Source organism: Cyprinodon tularosa, unplaced genomic scaffold (genome assembly GCF_016077235.1).
Source record: "Cyprinodon tularosa strain WSP-4 unplaced genomic scaffold, ASM1607723v1 ctg54, whole genome shotgun sequence".
NCBI classification, from domain to species: Eukaryota; Metazoa; Chordata; class Actinopteri; order Cyprinodontiformes; family Cyprinodontidae; genus Cyprinodon; species Cyprinodon tularosa.
In genome coordinates, this window is record NW_024039274.1 from 349,328 (window position 1) to 369,066 (window position 19,739).

Genomic DNA, 19,739 nt, shown 5'->3' on the forward strand with positions numbered 1-19,739 from the left:
CTTGCCCGGCGCTGCCTTCCACTTATCCTGAAACTGTGGTCTCTGTCGGTCATCCATCACTCCCACGCCACTCGCAGCCTTACTTTGAACGGCCGCTTCACACCGATGTCGAGCGGTGGAAGTTCCTTTGTCAGACCCCCCCGGGATAACGGCGAGCACAGCATTTATTTTTTTTCACCATGTTTTTCACATCAGCTGTGAGATGGGCACGCATGGAGTCACATATTAAAAGCGATGGTGATGCGTGGAAAAAAACACCTGGTCTCCTCACATAGCATACACCTCCCTCAGCCACGCTTTCATCATCTCCTCATCCATCCAGCCCTTTCATTTGCTTTAAAATCATATGTCATCAGAGCGATGTGTCTGTCTCGCTGTCAGCTCCCAGATCAGCTTCTCTGATTCGTTGATGCGGCGCTTCCAGCAGCAAAACTTCAATTTTTTCCATCTCGAGCAGCAGCAGCGCGTTGGCGGTGCGCTCCCGACTCGCTCAAAACGCGCCGCGGGACCTTTTGCTGCGTCTATACGCTCGTCAACCGTTGACTTTGCATGTAAACTCGCTGCTTCTGCTGCACCTGCTGGGTCCGGTTCACAGCGAGCACAGCATTAATTTGTTTCACCATGTTTTTCACATCAGCTGTGAGATGGGTACGCATGGAGTCAGATTAACAGCGATGGTGTGGTGATGAGTGGAAAAAAAAACCCACCTGGTCTCCTTACATTCAGCCACTCTTTTATCATCTCCTCAATGAGGTGGTCTCAAAAGTCGCAGTTGCAACACACATAGGGCCCACCGCACCATAGGGCGCACCGCACATTTTGAGGGGAAAAAAAGACGTTTATGTGCGCCTTATAGTCGTGAAAATACGGTAGCTGAAAGGAGAAAAACTTGTCAGCCTTATGTACTTTACCTGTAACTGAAACTGTGTTGTCATTGAAGAAAATTTTCGTTTAATTAGGCTTTGTGTTATAAACAGGGCAGCTTAGTCCATCAAGTAGTCAGTCCGCAGACAAAGATGGCTAATTTGTTGATATTGCACTGGATTAGCTCCATTACAGAATTTAGCTGCTGGTATTTTTTTTACAAAAGTCATACAAGTAGGCAACCTAAGCTTCTTTCAGCTATTTTCAGAGATTTTCCATGTTTATTTCAGCTGATATGTCAAAAGTGATGGCAAAGCTTCCCCTGTTCTCCTTGCAGATGTCTAGTTTGTTATTTTTTACTGGATGAGCTTGGATCCAGCAGTTATTAGCTGCTGTTTAACAGCTTACAAGCACTGGCTTCTTTCAGTCCTGATTTCAGAAAAATGTGATGTGTTTCATCATTTATTTTAGATGACTAGACAAAAGCGATGGAGGTGATATATCCTCTCAGCTCAGACAGAGTAGAATGTCCCTTCTTGGCTTCGGTAGTAGGGCTCACACACCTTACAAGAGGCACCACTCTGTCATTGGTAGTTAATTCATTGCACCACTAGATGGGGGTCAATCTTCCACACTGTCCCTTTAAAATATATGCAAGTTTATAAATGTAGCTAAATCTGCCCACATGCCAAAGGTTTTCCAATTAAATGATAATGCCCTGTTGGCCTATTGCGTTCGCTTTTGATCACGCAAGCCTGAACAAGCGCTGTGGGCATTCATACTTAACCCTGATGCTGATATACATCGTCTAAAAAACAAGGAGGGGCAGTTTACCAGCTGTGTTTCAAACCCAAAACATTATTTCTCAACTTGTTTCCTTTTCTTGCAAAGTTTTAGACCCAAGAGTGAAACAATCTAGAGGAAAACACCCTTTTTATCCATTTCAAAAGGATATAAAACTGTAAAAGTTCAGACTTATTTACTCTGTACAGTCTAAAGATAAAAGTGACATTTTTATATTGATATATTTACGACAAACTAGCACAGATATTTCAGGAAGAATGTATGTATTCTATCTACATGTTACTCTCCTATTTGAAGTAAGAAAGGATTTATTTGCTAACTTCCTGCCCTGTTGCTCTAAGAAAGTGAAAACTGAGTTCTAATCAACTGGCCCACAACTCTGAATTCCAAAGGAAACATCAGGAATTTCAAGAATATTTCTGCTGAAGCATTAAAAGTATAAAGGAGAAACTATATATGCATGATTTATTAAGACCGTCAGAAACTGAGACTTAGTATCCAACATTAAAGCTAAAGTTAGCATCAGATTTGTTTCTTCCCATCATCCCCAAACTGGAGCTGGATAATAATACAGACTCTTAACAACACTTTGGTGATTTTTTTCAACACCATTTAAAAAGGGACCATTTACAATGCTTTCTTTAGAATTAAACCAGGATAAAATGGATCTAGGCAAAGCTGGGAAAGAATAATTTGCCCTGATTACACAATCATTAAAACAAAGACTGATGTTTTTTACACCTTTACACCGTTAGTGAAAGCCAAAAATGTGTTAATATTGTGTACCTCTTGTGTAATGAGTGGGACGTATCATTACACCCAGTTGTGTAGAAAAAGGCAATGATCAGAGCAAAATAATTTGTGTAAAACTTTCACCTTTTAACCTGAACCAGCATTTAATGTGCAGCAGGCCTGTTAATGATGCAATTAGAAACAAGCACGCCTCTAGTTTAGGAAACCGTATAAATAAGAGAACAATACTGAGATCCTAACCAGCTAGACACTCTTTTAGTATCAAATTGGTTGTGAAGAGAAATTCATTTTTCTTCTCATCAAGCAAAGATACAAACTGCTAACAAAAAGGCCATATGTGCAACTCTTCATGATCAAATAAGGTTAAAAATAATGCACAGCAACTGTTTCAGAGATGGACTGGAGAGTGGAAACAGAGCCAGAGGAAGTGCATTATAGCCACAGGCTACTTAGGCCAGCGAGGTGAGCTCTGACGTGTCATTGGCTAACCTGACAGCAAGACAACAGCCACAGGGCAAACACCGACACACTGGTGCTGTTGTCCGAAGCCAGCTGAATACTAATCCTCCTCGCTCCTGGCTTTCACACCAAGGTGGCAAATGAGACCTGCTCACTGGCCAAACAGCATTTCATTTTCACCACAGCTGATAAGTTCTGTTCACTGAACAATGTACCAGCAGCAGTTGCTCAGGTTCCCTTCCTGCCCTGCTCTTGTCATCACTAAAACCTGGAGCACCTGCAGATAGGTGGGACCTCTAATAGGAAGCCCAGCTACCTGCGATAGAACAAGGGCAAGGACGATGCAGCAGAATACAAATAGCTGTATGGTCTGTGCCGCCTTAGATGGTTTGTTTACCTACTTCTAACAGAAGCTACAGAAGGGAGGGAAAAGAAATGGAAATACATCTTTAGCATGTAACCATATGTACGATGTTGGATTTAAACCTTAAAAGGTAGCAACCTGTCACCGAGTGGCTTAATTAACTAACAATGCGCACATCAATTTGATGTTATCAATATGGATTTTAATGATTGTAACAAAACTTTTGACAAAAGAAAGAAAAAACTCTTAGCTTGTTAAAAGCTGCTTAATTGAAACTTCAACCCTTTTTCTTTGGAAAAATAATATTTTTAAGCACAATTATAAGCCCAGATCTAACTGGGAGTAACTTAAACAGGAAGGAAATGCAGTTTTCAACATTTTTAAAATGTTAAAAATGTGGCATACTTTTGGATTGACCCCCCCTTAATTCTGATAAACATCATTCAAACCAAAATGCTTTCAGGAGTCAACCAGTTGTTTCCAAACGAAAAGTTAGCTAGACTGATAGTCCGGGAAAAGAAAGCATTAACCAGATCTGTCATTCAGAGTTACATGGAAAAGATTTACAGCTCAGGTAGGGGAATCCGACAGGACAATTATGCCCTAAAGAAATCTGGCTCTTAGTGATAAGCTTGTTCAATTGCTTAAACAAAACCACTAGGATCCCATCTAGGAATCACCCAAACATGTGGAAGAGGGTGTTTGGACTGTATGTCATTGGTAGCATCATTTTGTAGCGCTGCTTTTTATTCATCAGGAAGAATAGAAACACTTACAGCTGATGAGAAGAGGAATTAATTTTGATGAACAATCCTGGACGAGCACCAGTTAGAAGCTGCATAAGTTTTAGATAAGGGCAGAGGGTTATTTTTCTGCAGACTAAAGATACAGCAACAAAAGAATAAATTTACTTAAAGTTAAAATCTAAATGATATTGAGAATATTTGATTAAGAATAGAAAACAGGTTGTTATAGATTTCATTTATCTAGACTGCAGGGTGTTTATTGGCCCTAATGTTCTGACAGAGAAGGTTTTAGTTGTCATAAAGCATCAGGTATCCAAGATGGCATCTAATGGAAAAACAAAGGTGAACCAAAAAAGAAAATCAGGGGAAAAAATGATTGAAAAAAAGGAGCTACTGAGGATATAGGAGGATTTCAAAGAGAAGTAGTCATAAAGGATGGATTCACCTAAAAGTAAAAAAAGATCAAGTTTACTGAGCCTTGTTCCCCTTTTATCCTGAAGAGATGAGCAGATCTAAGAGCAATAAACTGAGAACACATGCCTTTCAATGGCATTTAGACTATCTTTAACTGGGGGCGCCTTCACCAAGAGCCCAGTCCAGCCCAAAGATCAAGTTGGAGTCTGCAAGCTTTTATTTTTCTTACACCAGATAAGGTTTCACAGAATAAGGGTCTGAAAACACCGGAGTTCGGTGATGAAGAAGAGAACGACCAGGAAAAGACCAGAACAATTGGGGGAAAAAAGCAAATGTCTTCCTTAGGAATTTCAACATTTTGGATTTCTAACCTATTCAGACCAATTTAAAGCATTTAAGTTTCAAGTATTTTCATACATCACATTTACAATAAGAATCAAAATGTTCAAAGCTGACCATTCTTCTTTACAGCAGATTTTATTTCCTGTAAGACAATCATTCCACTTACTATAATTAAAAAGACCCGAAATATTTCCTCTATTGGTAAAGAAGCTATATAGTACACGAGTTACACTCTCGAAATAAGTGACATTATCAAAATATTAATCTTATCACATTCATTGAGATATACCAGTATGGCTATAGAGGAGTGATGTGGTGCTTTACCAATACTTTGAAAGTAATTCAAAAAGTTTCATTTTAAAATTGAAGAAAACTTTAAGAGTTAACAAATATTTTTTTTGTATTTATTGTCTAAACATGGATAAAGAAAATAAACAGATTTACTTTTCTAAACTTCCCAAAACTGAGCTGGAAGTTTGTAAATAGCAATTTTCTTCCTGTGAGGCAGCTAGTAATTATATAGATGGCTGAATGCTTTTCTTTGAAGATAAACAAAAGAAGAACACGATTTAGGAGCCATTTGGGCCCCGAATCCCCCCCGCCTAAAATATCTAGGTGATGCTTGCGGACTCAGTGTGTGTTATGTGTATCAAACTGGGGACCTTTTAAACCAAAGTGAGGAGAGTTTGCAGGTTTATTGTATTTGATAACGCTTAGGTTTAGGACTGAGGTGTGAACAGGGTTTAGGTTTGGTTTGCACCACTAATGGTGATCTTTAGGGTTATTTTCAGGGTTAATGCATAGAAAGGGTTGAACATGACTAAAGATTAGTGAAAGTCAATGGAAGTCAACACGTGGTCCCCACTATATACAGCCAGATGAGAGAGTGTGTAGCCATGTATTTGTTACCTTGTGGGGACAGTGTAAGGCCAATTTCCCCACTTTGTCGGTTTTTAAAGGCACTTTTGTGATTAGACAACTGGTGTTCCATCCTATTGACTTTTGTGGATTTTTAGTCATCATTTCATCCCCTTCTATGCCCTAACTAGTATTCATATGCATTCTGAATGTTTTAAAATAAAAAGACAAATAAAGAAATGCAACCTTTTTCTAAACAGAAAAGGAAATGAGAGATCCTGTCTAAAATATAAACTCAAATAAGAGTTCAAATAATGACAGCATAAGAGAGTGACAATTATCCAAATATAACCAGCTAATAATGGCTTCTTCTGAACGGTTTTCTTATATGTTCCTAAAGGCAAACTAGAAACAGCTAAATGGAATCAGGGCTTCATAAAACCTCAGCTGTTGTAAATCAGCCACAGAAAGTCGCATAGGTGCTGCTATGACCAGCATCAGCCTGAGCTTCTGGCCTCGATTGTAGAAGTTTCATGTGTTCCGCCCCAAACTCAGGTGGGACGATGGGGAAAGAAGGTAAATGCTCAGTGCCGAGCAAAGTGGGCCAGCTCATCGATTATTAAACAGGCAGAGAGTGGAGGACCTATCAGGAGGTTTAGACATGAGCTACTTCTTGGCTACTTCTGCAATCTGAATATAAGGTCAGACGCTAAAAAAGAGAAATGAAGAGAAAAAAAGTTAAAGTAATAAGAAGAGAGGAGGCTGTAGAATGAGTGAGGAGTTAAAATAAGAACCAGGGAGACAGGAGGAGAGGCGTAAATAGAGGAAATAAAGGAGCAAACAGGCAGTAAGGAAGAAGCAGAGAGGTAAACAGAAATGTAGTTCTGCAGCAGAAAATGTGTAGATAAAGACTGAAGGAGAAGGAGTGATTCACATGGGGAAGGAACAAAAGAGGGAAAAGCTTAGAGAGGAGAGTAAAGATTCTGTCACAGCAGCAGCAGAGGAAGCCAAGCACCTGGAGAGGCCCCTCAGGACAGGAGCGAAGGGTTTTAATGCGTGTTCAGGGTCTCTCTGTCACCCTTGCTCCCAGGTGTCCCATGGGGAAGAGAGAGCGTGTCTGTCAGTCTGCACCACAAAGAGTCCGTTAGAGCAAACAGCGCTGGGCTTTTGAGAGACTTAGTATCTGAAGGAAGACAGTAAAGCTTGGCTGCTTGGCTACCAGAATATTGATGGCTGTACAAATAAGACTCGTCCGCGCCTGCTTTATCAAATTTGCAGAGTAAAGAGGAGCTGCAGCTGAAAGCTGGTAGTTATTTTAGATGCCTTAAAATAAAAAAAACTCTGGAGCCAACCAAAACTATCAATTTAGAAACACCAAATGAGAAATTTCAACAATTAAGATAACAAAAACTTAATCAGAAACAGTGAGTGACACAAGCAGAAAGCGGAAACAACAGAAAAAAATTATTACCATCACAATGGACGACTTTCTTTTCTTTTTTTAATTTATTATCAAATGCATAATACTATTACTTCATGGTCTTTTATATCACTTGTATGGTTATGGTTAGAGAGAATATTCCTAATGGAAGAAACTAAATAAAAAAGCATTGATACCCATCGCAAGACAATCAAACCCATAATCCTGTCTGATAAGCAGAAAAATCCTCTTTAAAACAAATCAGCTTCATTAATAAACACATATTTTTTCTTTCATTATAACCACTGTTATCAATTAATTGAGATATTATGTAATAGACAACCACTAAATACTAAAGAAATGTGAAGTAGAAGATAAATTGTTCAGACATTTTTTTCATTCAAATACGATTAAATAAATCAGAGTTTATTTTAATAGGACAGCTATTTTTGATTAGAATATAATGCAGTGATGTGCATTAATTTTATTAAATCGTCCATTTTTTTTATACATTATTTGTCTTCATAACTTTTTATTAACAAAGTTGACCCCCAGACAGGAATGTAGAAGGGATGCATTGATTTATTGGCCTTCTGCTATAAGCCAGATCTATATGTGTAGTTCTATTTGAATCCAACATGGTATTAATCCAGCATGGTATAAATCTGGGAAGTCTCCTGTAGAATGTGTTCGCAAAAAGAGAAGGACATCATGTACAGTTCTTCAAGCTGATTGGGTACCGGCCTCCGTATTGGGTATTTTCAGCAAATTACAGCAGCAGTAGTAGCTTGATTTCTTTTCACTAGCAGATTTAACTGATAAATCAAACTCTTACCAAATCAGGTCGGGGGAGAACGCGCAAACATCTTCCCATCCAAAAAAGGCAAAAATCCCATCATTTAACTTGTTTGTCAAAAAGAAGGGTATTCCAGCTTAAACCGGTGCAGCCATGTTTGCTTTGCTGCAGCTTTCGTCCTCTGGTTGATGCGCTGACACCATACACATTAGAGATTTCATTGGTCTAAAACATTTCTGTATGATGCATTTTCTGGAGTTTGCAGATTAACAAATGTGGTGACAATTCATTGCTGGAATGATGAATAATTAGGATGTTAAATTGAGCTTAACCACTAATCTTTCATAATATAAACTTTGCACTTATGTAAGAAAAAATTATCCTGTGCTGCTAAACTCAAGTTTTATTCTTTAAGAGGTTTTTTTTTTTTTTTTTTTTTTCTAAATCTTGTATTGTGATTTTATAACAGCTGTTAAAGGGAGTACTGGCAATTATTTGTTTCCTCTTAAAGCACTGGTCAATGGGGCCTAAATTCTCATATTTCAAAATTACTGCAGCTACAAAATATAAACCTCGGTATCTTGACCGATGGAAACAAAAAGCTCTAGTCTTTACCTTTTGGGTAAAGCTGTTCTGTTTTTATTCCCTATCTAAACCCAGGCTAGCGTGCACAACAACTGATTTATATCTAGTGGCCAAAGACACTAAAAAGGATGCACAACGGGCTGATCGGAGTACAGATGCTGTAAACGAGGTCAACTTCATAACCATATTTATACTCCTATAGGGTGTTTGTATGGAGCTTCTAAATAACTCAGAAAAAGCTTAAATAACCACAGTGTGACAGGCCGACGCTGAACCATGGGATTGATTTATATTCCCTCTAAAGAGTCTTCCACGTTCTGTGTTGTTGTCAATCACCCGCCTTCAAGCCCGTCGGTGACACCAGTGACACTAATCCTTGGCGACATTTGTGTACAAACAGCAACACACAGTGGAAGCAACAGGAAGAGCGACGTCACGTCACAGCCGGGGTCAAAGTCAGTTTCCTCTGAGCCAATTTCCTTTGATTGATCTCCTTCCAAGTTTGAGGCCAGAAAAAGCTTTCAGCTCCATAATGATTCGATAAAAACAAATGCCACGGGAAAATGATATAGAATGATTTAGCGTTAGTTAACAGGTTACGGTTTAGTCTGACATCTGGAATTTATAGTATTGAACCCAGCTCACCTTGATCGTTCATGCGTTCAGCGGTCCAGCAGAGAGAGAAAGGCCCGGTCAATTTAATGTTTGTGAGGGAGGGAAGAACATTCCTATAGCTTGAAGGTCACACGTCAGCCCTTAATATCCATCTGCCGCCGATGTATAAACGACATTTGAGTGGATGTGTGGATTTCTGTGTGTGCAAACATTGTAGGGATACACCTGAGAGACACACACACGAGATACACAAGCACCAATGGAGCCCTTCGGCGTCTCCAACTGCCATAACATTGCAGAGTTTTTCTTGATTATATTCAGCAGCGGTAATTTTACGTGTCCGTGGGTGGAAAATGAAATGGTAATTTCTTCTGTTCCACTTCACTGACTTTCAACAGGAAACAATCATGATTTAGTCCCAAGCTGAGCGGCACTCTTTTCTTGAGTGAGTTGTCAAACCACTTCACAGCTCCTAAAAACCTGCAGCTGCAGAAGACCGCTAACATGAAATGTCTGCAGAGGAACAGCTTCGACTGATGCTTCGCCGCACATTCTACCAACATCAATTGTTCTGTGATATAAAAAAGGCAGGCTGCTTTTTTTTCTCCTAACATTTATTCTAATGAGCTCTGCCACAAGTGGCCCAACTGAAACGTTCAACGCCAGCTACCATACTAATAATAATTAGTTAGTGGTTGGTGTAACAGACCTATTAAATACAGACCCAGTAGAAAAGGCATCCAATGAAGCGTAGAATTTAAATGCTTGTAGCAGGAGGACGGCTGACATGAATGATTCATTTCTGGTGACACATTCAGTTCTGCACTGAGGACACAGTAAGGAAAAGCAAACTCCTAAATGATTTATAGGTTTTAGTGAAGACTCAGGGTGTTTACATGTACAGCAGTCTTACATTATTAAACATTTCAAGACATTACACAGAGAGAGGCTTCGTATTAAAGACAATAACTGTTTTCTTTACACCTAAACCCAAACAAGGCTGCATGAGGGGAAAGCAGCGATGGGATGGAGATCTTAGCCTTAGTTTCACAACTAATCAGATTTCTCATATCTGCCTTCTATGTCAAGGTGGACTTTCTTTTAATCATCTGGGAATTAGGTTATATTCAGTGCCCTCCTTTGTGTGTTGGTGCCTTTAAAAGATTGGTTTGATTGTTTTACTACAAGATCTGGCAAATCCAGCTCTAAGAAGTAAAGAAAAGAAGATACATGCTTCCGGGTTCTTTTCTTTCAAATACATGTCCTTAATATTCTAATAAGAGTTTCTGCTGATTTCCTTATGGAAATGCTAAATGCAAATATCTAAAGGCCAATTTAAATGGTTTTTAAAATCCATTTTTTTTTTTTTCATTCAGCCAATACACCATATGTAGACCCCACCACATAGAAAAGAAACACTCTTCACTGTAGAACTTGCTGCTGCTGAGGTAAAACATTTTGGACCAGATCATCAAAGAAAATAAGAAGCACCAAATTGTACATGCAACGTTTTTTAGTACGTGCAATAAGTCCACATGTTTTTGCTACAAAGATTGCTGCACAAATGTACAACACGAACAAATCAGTAGTTCCAGCCATTAAACTGAGTTCTAAAGGCAGTGTAAAGTGGTTAGAAAAAGAAAGATGAGGTTTAAAGCTTTTGAGATGGAGGTAATAATGATAGTTATCTTTTAAAAATAATAATAATAATCATTGTATTTGCAGAGTACCCTTACATAGCTACTGCTACAAACAAAAGTTTAAATAAAAAATAACCTTCCAAGTGGACAGTTACGGTTTATAAATCAAAGAAGAAAAAAGTCCCTGGTTCAATGAATAAGAGATGAAGAGAGGTGAGAAGAGAGGTGAGAGGTGAAAGAACACTTTCACCCTCCCCTCCTTTGTAGCAACAATAACTGCAGATATCTTTGCGGCAGATATCTGTTGCACGAGTTGAGTTTCTGATTTTGCAAACAACTTTGCGTGTAGTAAATGTTTTGATAAGCTTATCCTCCACCCATGAATTGCAGTTTAGTGATTAAAATATGATCTGGATATTGATGAAAGCAAACAGGATAAATGGTTTGCAGGTGCTGTCCGGTGAACTGCAAACGCAAATCATTTTGCACTCTCTTTAAAGATCTGCTATGCGTGGCAAACACGTTTCAGCCTGTTTAAGACACAGAAACCTTCTAAAGATCAGGTGGTTAGAAAGTTTTACTATTACCTTTTTAGGTTTCTGAAAAGAGACAAACAGAAATCCAAATAGCATTTTCCTTTTCTTTGTTTACTAAATGCATATATTTATTCAGACTGTGAAATATTTAGAGAGAGCAATGCTTTCACATGATAACAGAAAGGCCAAATCAAACCATGCAACATGGAGAATTAAGAAAGGTTGGAAGCCTGCTATACTCCTCTAATCCTTAATAGAAGATGGACAAGTTATTAAAAAAAATCAACTCAGTCTTTAATTAAGTTTTAAATTGGTAATACCTAAAATTGTCCCCATTAGTGCATAATTTAACAAAAACTGAAGATTAGAAACAAACTGCTGTTCCCCTCACTGTGTGCACATTGGAATATACAAAAGTATGAAAATGCTGCAAAATGATGAGCTAAATAACTGTAACGGAAAAAAACCCCATACAGGCTTTTTTCTCCATGGAGATTGAAATATCTGAAGGGTGAATTTAAGTATTCTTGATGGCAGAGGCATGACTCATTAATATCAATGATTCTCAGCCACCCACACGGCAACCCTGACTGGGGTATGGGCTGGGCAGCTGACTGGTTGCCGCTCTAAAGGACTCATCTAGAACCAAATGACATCTTCCTACTGTGGAAAAACCAAATGCACAAGTCGTTTTACAAAGCCGCAGTAAAAGGCTGCAGATTTAAATGCCTGCTGGGTTTTAATAATTGATCTCAAAGTGCAAATCCCTCCTCAGTCTGTTTTCATTGAAGGTGCCCAAAGCATGTCAGTAACCTGATAAGGATAGCAGATAAAGATCGAAGCTTTTACTCCCCCCCCCCCCCCTTTTTAACCAAACAATATTAATGAACAGATCAAACTGACAGCCTGCAACGCTGATGCATCACAATGAGAATGACTGCTAAAACCACAACACAGTGGTGTCAACTCAAGGCATGTACTATAGGAGCTGTCAAGCACCGACAAAAAAAAAACAGAGGTCCTCAGTGCAGAGTTATTTTAATATTAGCAGCACAGATGTGGAACTCCACTCTCAGGGGATGAAACATTTTCTGGGCCATCAGGCTTCAGCGCAGCACCAACTATTACAAGGTTAAATCCCAGTTTCAGTGAGTAAACACGCTGGGCCAACATGCAGTGATTGTTCTGGAACAATAGTTCAGGCACTCTTAGGTTCTGTTACTTTGATGCCTCAATCAGAGAAACATATGCAAGGTTTTGGGATGGATAAGTTGGAGAGGGGCTGGCTTTTTTTCCCCAACTTTTATTGTCATTACACTGTATGAAAGGGTCTGGCATTATTTATTCCTCGAAGAAATCCTAATTTAAAGAACATTTAACAAAAGCTACAAACGCAGCTTCCTTCTAAAAGCAATAATCACTCTGAACTCTGCTGTGCACAGATTTCTTTAAGGTTTTTGTGCATTTTTTCTACTTGTTATGATAAGAACGTCTGTATTATTTTATACTGTATTTGTTACACTGACTGAACTGTTTCTGGATTGTGTTTTTTTTTACTAAAATTTCACTGTAAGGTATTTTGTGACATTGAGGTTCATTGGCTTCAAATGAAAGCTGTTTTCTAGTCCGCGTGTGCTTGGAGCACAACATTGAAAATTTATTCACACTAGAATGCCGCGGTTACTCCAATTAATATTAGGCTACAAAACTAGTCCCAAATATAAAAAATGAATATCATGTACACTAAAAAACAAAAACCTTTTTTTTTCTTTTATAAAACGAAATATTCTGAGTCAGCCAGGAGTTCTGAAGACTGATGGAAAAATGGGCAAATAAAGGCTGTAAGCATCAACATTTCTGATTCTTAGCCACAGCCAACTAAAAAAGAAAATGTGAGGGTTTCCTTTTTACCGATATTTAGTTGATATTACTGTTTTCATTTTTTTGTTTTTATTTTTACAATTTTGATATAATAACTGATCTAAGTGGGTTGCTCTGTGGGGAAAGGCACATTTTACATTTATATTACTGTATGTTTTAAAGTCTCTATACTCCAGTTAATGATGAATCACTAAATTAGTTGACGATTATTGAAATAATCAATTAATATGATTCATTTTTTTCAGCCCCAGATAAAATACATGAAATGGGCGACACAGAGTAACTACAGCCCAGATGATGAACTTTTATAGTGAAGTTAATATTTTAATGAAAGTATTATTTTACTTATTACAGAGAGAGCAAGGTAGGTAAAAATATTAGAGTGGGGTTTAACTCTGCACAATTCTGTATCTTCAAAAGAAAATACTTCTCTCTGAGTTTCTCCGAGTGTCGATCGCTGAAGTGTTTCTGGCCCGAGAAAGAAAACATGGCTGGATATCTGAAAGTCCTCAGCACCCTTTCAAGGTCGGCCGGTGCGGCTTTCTCCAGAAATCCCGCAGTGCTTGCTCCGGCTGCAAATTGCCAGACTTTGCAACAAAGAAACTATGCTGACAAGCGCATCAAAGTGGCCAACCCGGTGGTTGAGATGGATGGAGATGAGATGACCAGGATCATCTGGGAGTTCATCAAAGAGAAGCTCATCCTCTCAAATGTCGATGTAGAGCTGAAGTATTATGATTTGGGTCTTCCGTACCGCGACCAGACTGATGACCAGGTCACCATCGACTCCGCCCTCGCCACCAAGAAATACAACGTGGCGGTTAAATGTGCCACCATCACACCGGATGAAGCCAGAGTGGAAGAGTTTGGCCTAAAGAAGATGTGGAAGAGTCCCAATGGAACCATCAGGAACATCCTGGGCGGCACCGTGTTTCGTGAGCCAATCATCTGCCAGAACATTCCCAGGCTTGTTCCTGGTTGGACGCAGCCCATCACTATTGGCAGACATGCCTTTGGTGACCAGTACAGAGCAACAGACTTTGTTGTGGATCAGCCTGGCAAGTTCAAGATGGTCTTTACGCCCACTGATGGAAGTGCAGGCAAGGAATGGGAGGTCTATGACTTCCCAGCTGGTGGCTGTGGAATGGGCATGTACAACACAGACGAGTCTATCACAGGGTTTGCACACAGCTGTTTCCAGTATGCCATTGGCAAGAAGTGGCCTCTCTACATGAGCACAAAGAACACCATTCTGAAAGCCTATGATGGCAGGTTTAAAGACATCTTCCAGGACATCTTTGAAAAGCATTACAAACCAGAGTTTGATAAACTGAAGATCTGGTATGAGCACAGGCTTATTGATGACATGGTTGCCCAAGTGCTTAAGTCTTCAGGAGCATTTGTTTGGGCTTGCAAGAACTATGATGGAGATGTTCAGTCTGATATTCTTGCACAGGGCTTTGGCTCTCTTGGGCTGATGACATCGGTCCTTGTCTGTCCTGATGGCAAGACTATTGAGGCTGAGGCAGCCCACGGCACAGTGACCAGGCACTATCGCGAGCACCAGAAGGGGAGACCTACCAGCACAAACCCCATCGCCAGCATCTTCGCCTGGACGAGAGGCTTGGAGCATCGTGGAAAACTTGATGGCAACCCCGACCTCATAAAGTTTTCCCAGACGCTAGAGAGGGTGTGTGTTGAAACCGTCGAGAGCGGCGTCATGACCAAGGACCTTGCAGGCTGCATCCACGGCCTCTCCAATGTGAAGCTGAATGAGCACTATGTGAATACTACAGACTTCCTCGACGCCATCAAGAAAAATCTGGAAAAGGCCCTCGGCAAGTGAAGGACTTGAAACGACAATAAGAGCCAGGAGGTGGCAATGTCACTCTTAAGTTTTTGTACCTCATTTTTAACTTGAAAGGTCAACAAATCCACTTGCGTTTTACCTGAGAGAGCATACACTGTAGGATTAAATAGTGTTCTTATAGACAATGAAATGACACAAGTCGTCTTTCCATCTGATGACCCCATAAACACCTGACCCATAATGTGCAAGTTTTATTTTTGTAATGTGTAATGTACTCAGTGCTGTGTTATGCCTGGAGCAGGATCGAAGACTGTCAGACATGCTTGCCAATAAATCTTGTTTGACCGATAAAAAAAACAGCAGCTAAGTTCCTCCTCCTGCTGCCTTGATGTTCTACCCACAGCTTTCTTTAAGAAAGTTTTACCTGTCATAGCATCTGATTTGACACAGATAATAAACACGTCCCTTCTGTCAGGTGTTTTCCCGCAGTCCCTAAAAACAGCAAATATCAAACCACTGCTGAAAAAGAACAGTTTAGACAAACTACTACTCCAGAACTACAGGCCCATATCAAACCTCCCCTTTATCAGTAAGATTATTGAAAAAGCAGTGTTTCAACAGTTAAACACTTTCTTAGATATGACCAGCCGCTTTGACGTGTTCCAGTCAGGTTTCCGTGCTCACCACAGTACAGAGACTGCCCTTATCAAGGTGTTTAATGACATCCGTATAAATACAGACTGCGGAAGAACCACAGTGCTGGTACTATTGGACCTCAGTGCAGCATTCGATACTGTCGATCACTCCATCCTGTTAGAGCGCCTGGAAAACTGGGTCGGCCTCTCTGGTACAGCTCTCAACTGGTTTAAATCATACCTAAAGGACAGGGACTTTTTTGTGTCAGTAGGCAACTTTACATCAGAGATGACAAAAATCACATGTGGGGTTCCCCAAGGGTCCATTCTGGGTCCCCTCCTATTCAATATCTACATGCTCCCTCTTGCTCAGTTAATAAAAAACAACAACATCAGCTACCATAACTATGCAGACGACACACAGCTTTACATCACCATGTCACCAGGTGACTATGAACCAATTCAAGCACTGAGGAAATGCTTAGAAGAAATCAATGCCTGGATGTGCCATAATTTTCTTCAACTGAATAAAAACAAAACTGAAGTAATAATCTTTGGACCAATAGAGGAGAGATCTAAAGTTAGCACACAGCTTCAGTCGCTTCAGCTAGTAACCACTGATCAGGCCCGAAGTCTAGGTGTAGTGCTGGATTCAGACTTGAACCTCCAAAAGCATTTAAAGACAATTACAAGGTCGGCTTTCTATCACCTGAAGAACATTTCCAGGATTAAAGGACTAATGTCTCAGCATGATCTGGAAAAACTAATCCATGCGTTTATTTTTAGTCGAATCGATTACTGCAACGGTGTTTTCACAGGTCTGCCTAAAAAGTGGATCAGACAGCTGCAGCTGATCCAGAACGCTGCTGCCCGTGTCCTCACTAAGACTAAGAAAGTAGAGCACATCACCCCAGTTCTAAAGTCCTTACACTGGCTCCCTGTATCTCAGAGAATAGACTTTAAAATACTTCTGTTAGTCTATAAATCTCTGAATGGCTTAGCACCTAAATACATCACAGACTTGCTATCAGTGTATCAACCCTCCAGACCACTCAGGTCTTCTGGCTCCAGCCTGCTCTGCATACCTAGAACCAGAACTAAATATGGAGAAGCAGCATTTAGTTCCTATGCTCCACTTATCTGGAACAAACTTCCAGAAAACTGTAAAAGTGCGGAAAGCCTGAGTTCCTTTAAATCAAGACTAAAAACACATTTGTTTAGGATTGCCTTCGACTGTTCCAGTTAAACAATTCAACAAAAACATGTTTTCTTTAATCCAACTGTTTTTAATATTCTTTTTTGTTTCTGCATTTTTTATTTTATTTGTTTTTTATTTTTTCCTACTTGCTTTGATTCAATGTTTTATCTTCCTGTATTTTAATCATGTAAAGCACTTTGCATTGTCTTTGTACTGAATTGTGCTATACAAATAAATTTGCCTTGCCTTGCCTTGCCTAACTGTATTTACCTTCTCTCTTAGTCGTTCAAATGAAACCGTTTTCAAAGTGGAAAATAGTCCTAATTCCACATTCATCAGAGCCGGTGATGCTTCAAACATTGATAAACAGCATCTAATGAGTGTAGAGCAGAGGTCTTCAACAGGGGGTCCGTGACCCCTAGGGGGTCCGTGGAGGTACTGCATGGGGGTTGCGAAACTTTTGGTTGATTATTATTATTTTTTTTTTATATTCCCTCCTGAATTGAAATTTCTTTAAATCCACATTAACATGAATCCAACAGACTGTAGTAAACAGATAAATGGAAGCAGAAGATGTCTTTCAGTCATCAATGCTCACATTCAGCGACACACAGGAGCTCTTTCAAGCTGGGCACCGTTTCATTCACAACACCTGTCCCATCAACCAGGAATCAGAAATACTGTAATAATCCCAGGGAGGGATTACTTTAGTTACATTACTCCATCTGTAATAGAGTGACTATAGGACCAGTTTGATATAAAACAATTTCATACAATATATATAATTAGGGGGCCCCCGCTCCATCTTGTCATCAGTTTGGGGTCCTTGGCCTGGAAAACGTTGAAGAGCCCTGGTGTAGAGCTTATAACATTTTTATTAATGGAGCAAAATGTTGCTTTTCTCTTTTAACAATGAATTCCTCTTATCAGTACGGATGCTCACATCGACCATAAAAAAAGGGCATGCATATTGCATAGCACCAATGACACCAGACCAATAGTGTCCCTACCAAAGTTCAAATCAAACCTACGCCCTTGCATTGAAGGGATGCATTGTTAGAAACATTGCATTTCCCTCAATCATCAGTCTGGACTGATGATTGACTGGGCTGCAAAGAAATTTGTCATTCAGGTCACTTATTACTTCAAAGCGTGCTTGCGTTAGCAATCATGTTTTTTAATTTGAGACTGAACCGGTGGGAAGAGAGAAAATGCTTAGGAAACATTTTTACAGCATTTCTGACTATTCAGTTGAAGATGTTTCATGATTCCCCAAGGCTTCTTTTTTTATTGCCCTAAATAAAACAACAAGATACAATTCACTTTGTGAAATGTTCACAAGAAAATCCCCAGATCTGTTAGAGTTTTAGGTTCCTCGCTGTATAAAGCGGTGTTTTAAACACTGCAGAGCTGAGGTAAGAAGCTGCCGGACAGCTGGGTGTGAATATGTGAATGCATCTGTGCCATGTTAACGTGGATGTTTAGTGCATCTGTTTTGCGGCTGGAGGAGAAAAAGAGAGAGAGAGTTTGTGCTGGTGCTGCAGATAACAGGATGGCCCCACCTTCATCTGTCCCCGCAGGGGAGAGCAGCACACGCACAACCGGAGCTCACGGTGAGAAAGCAAGATTAGGAAACAGAGAACGTCGCAGCAAATATGAGCAAACAATTTTCACGTTAATTAGCATCCCTCACCACCCCCGCAACACAGCGACCAAAGAAGCAGAGGCAAACGGGGACGAGCTTTGCTAACTTTAGGTCTCTACTCATCGGAGCTGAATCAGTGGCAGCCGACAGAAGAAATAAAAAAAGAACCTGCTGTGGGATTAAGAGCAAGTCAGGGGGAGTGGCAGGTTGGGGGTTCAGAAAAGGAAAGAGGGGGAAACAGAATGAAAAAGGATAAGTGGAGATGAAAGGAGATGGGAGATACGACACAAAAGTGAGAAGCAAGAGATGGAAGAACAGGAAGGAAATACGGGAGATAAAAGATGTGTGAGGTGGAAGGATCTAGAGGACTGCTTTCAAATCTGCTTCCAACACACAACAATGGCTGACAAAACGCTTCAATCTGCCTACTGAGTAAATAGTCTAGTGTCATGGCGGGGTGGGGGCAAACCAGAGCCGAGTGACAGAGGGAGCTGTAGGTCACATAACTTAAATGATTTCTATTCAGGAAGAAGTAAGGTTAAAGATGAGGTGTTTGCTAAACGATTCACATCATTTAAACTTTTCCACGGTTTGTGATTCACCACTAGAGATGGACCGATTCATCAGCCGGCCAATATTTTAGGCCGATATCAGCTGTGTTCCTGCATCAGTATCCAGTGACGGAGTCCTGCCATTATAACCAATCACCAACCATTATAACTGTTTAAGGTCCGTTTCTTAAATGTTTCAGCCTGAGAGCCAAAAATAACAGATACAGACTGGAGACAAACAGAGTTATTCTACTCTGAATGGATTTCTATATACAGAGTAAAGTAATTGGATTCAAATTTAAATACATAAAAAGACATTTACTTTTTAATCATTTTAAATCACATCCTGATCATTTATTTAGGACATTTATTAATTTTCTTTTACATTTTATAATTATATTTTGCATTTTATATTTAAATAAATAAATTTAATATCCACTTATTTAATGGAATAATCATTAATTTATTTCATAAACCTCAGGGTCTTACATACTAACAATTGTAAAAAATCTTTTCAGGACCCCCAACTGGTCTCTCATGACCTCCCAATGGATCCTGACCCTCCTCTTTGGAACCCGTCCTCTAAAGCTCTGATCAGATTCCAAAGCAGCTGCTGTAAACAATGCTTACCCCTCAGTATTATGCTGCCATCACCATGTATCACAGCAGGGATGGCATCTTCAAGTGTAGAGGGAATTCTTGTCCCATCTATTTAATTTTGGGGATCATTGTTAAGGGAGTGCTGAATATGTAAAGCTGTAGCAACTGTAGATGAACTTTCCATTTCCTCTCAGTTCTAGATGAAGTACTGTTTGATGATTCC

The 19,739-nt window shown here is 39.8% G+C and overlaps 2 protein-coding genes across 2 annotated transcripts in view; one reads left to right on the forward strand and one right to left on the reverse strand.

Moving 5' to 3' along the window:
* Positions 1-19,739, reverse strand: part of atrn (attractin) — a 192,218-nt gene that overhangs the window by 68,706 nt on the left and 103,773 nt on the right. The gene's annotated exons all lie outside the window — the stretch shown is intronic.
* LOC119796212 (isocitrate dehydrogenase [NADP], mitochondrial-like) lies at positions 13,507-15,246 on the forward strand. Its single transcript, XM_038304661.1, has one exon. The coding sequence runs from the start codon at positions 13,565-13,567 to the stop codon at positions 14,921-14,923; it is 1,359 nt and encodes a 452-aa protein (XP_038160589.1). The 5' UTR covers positions 13,507-13,564; the 3' UTR covers positions 14,924-15,246.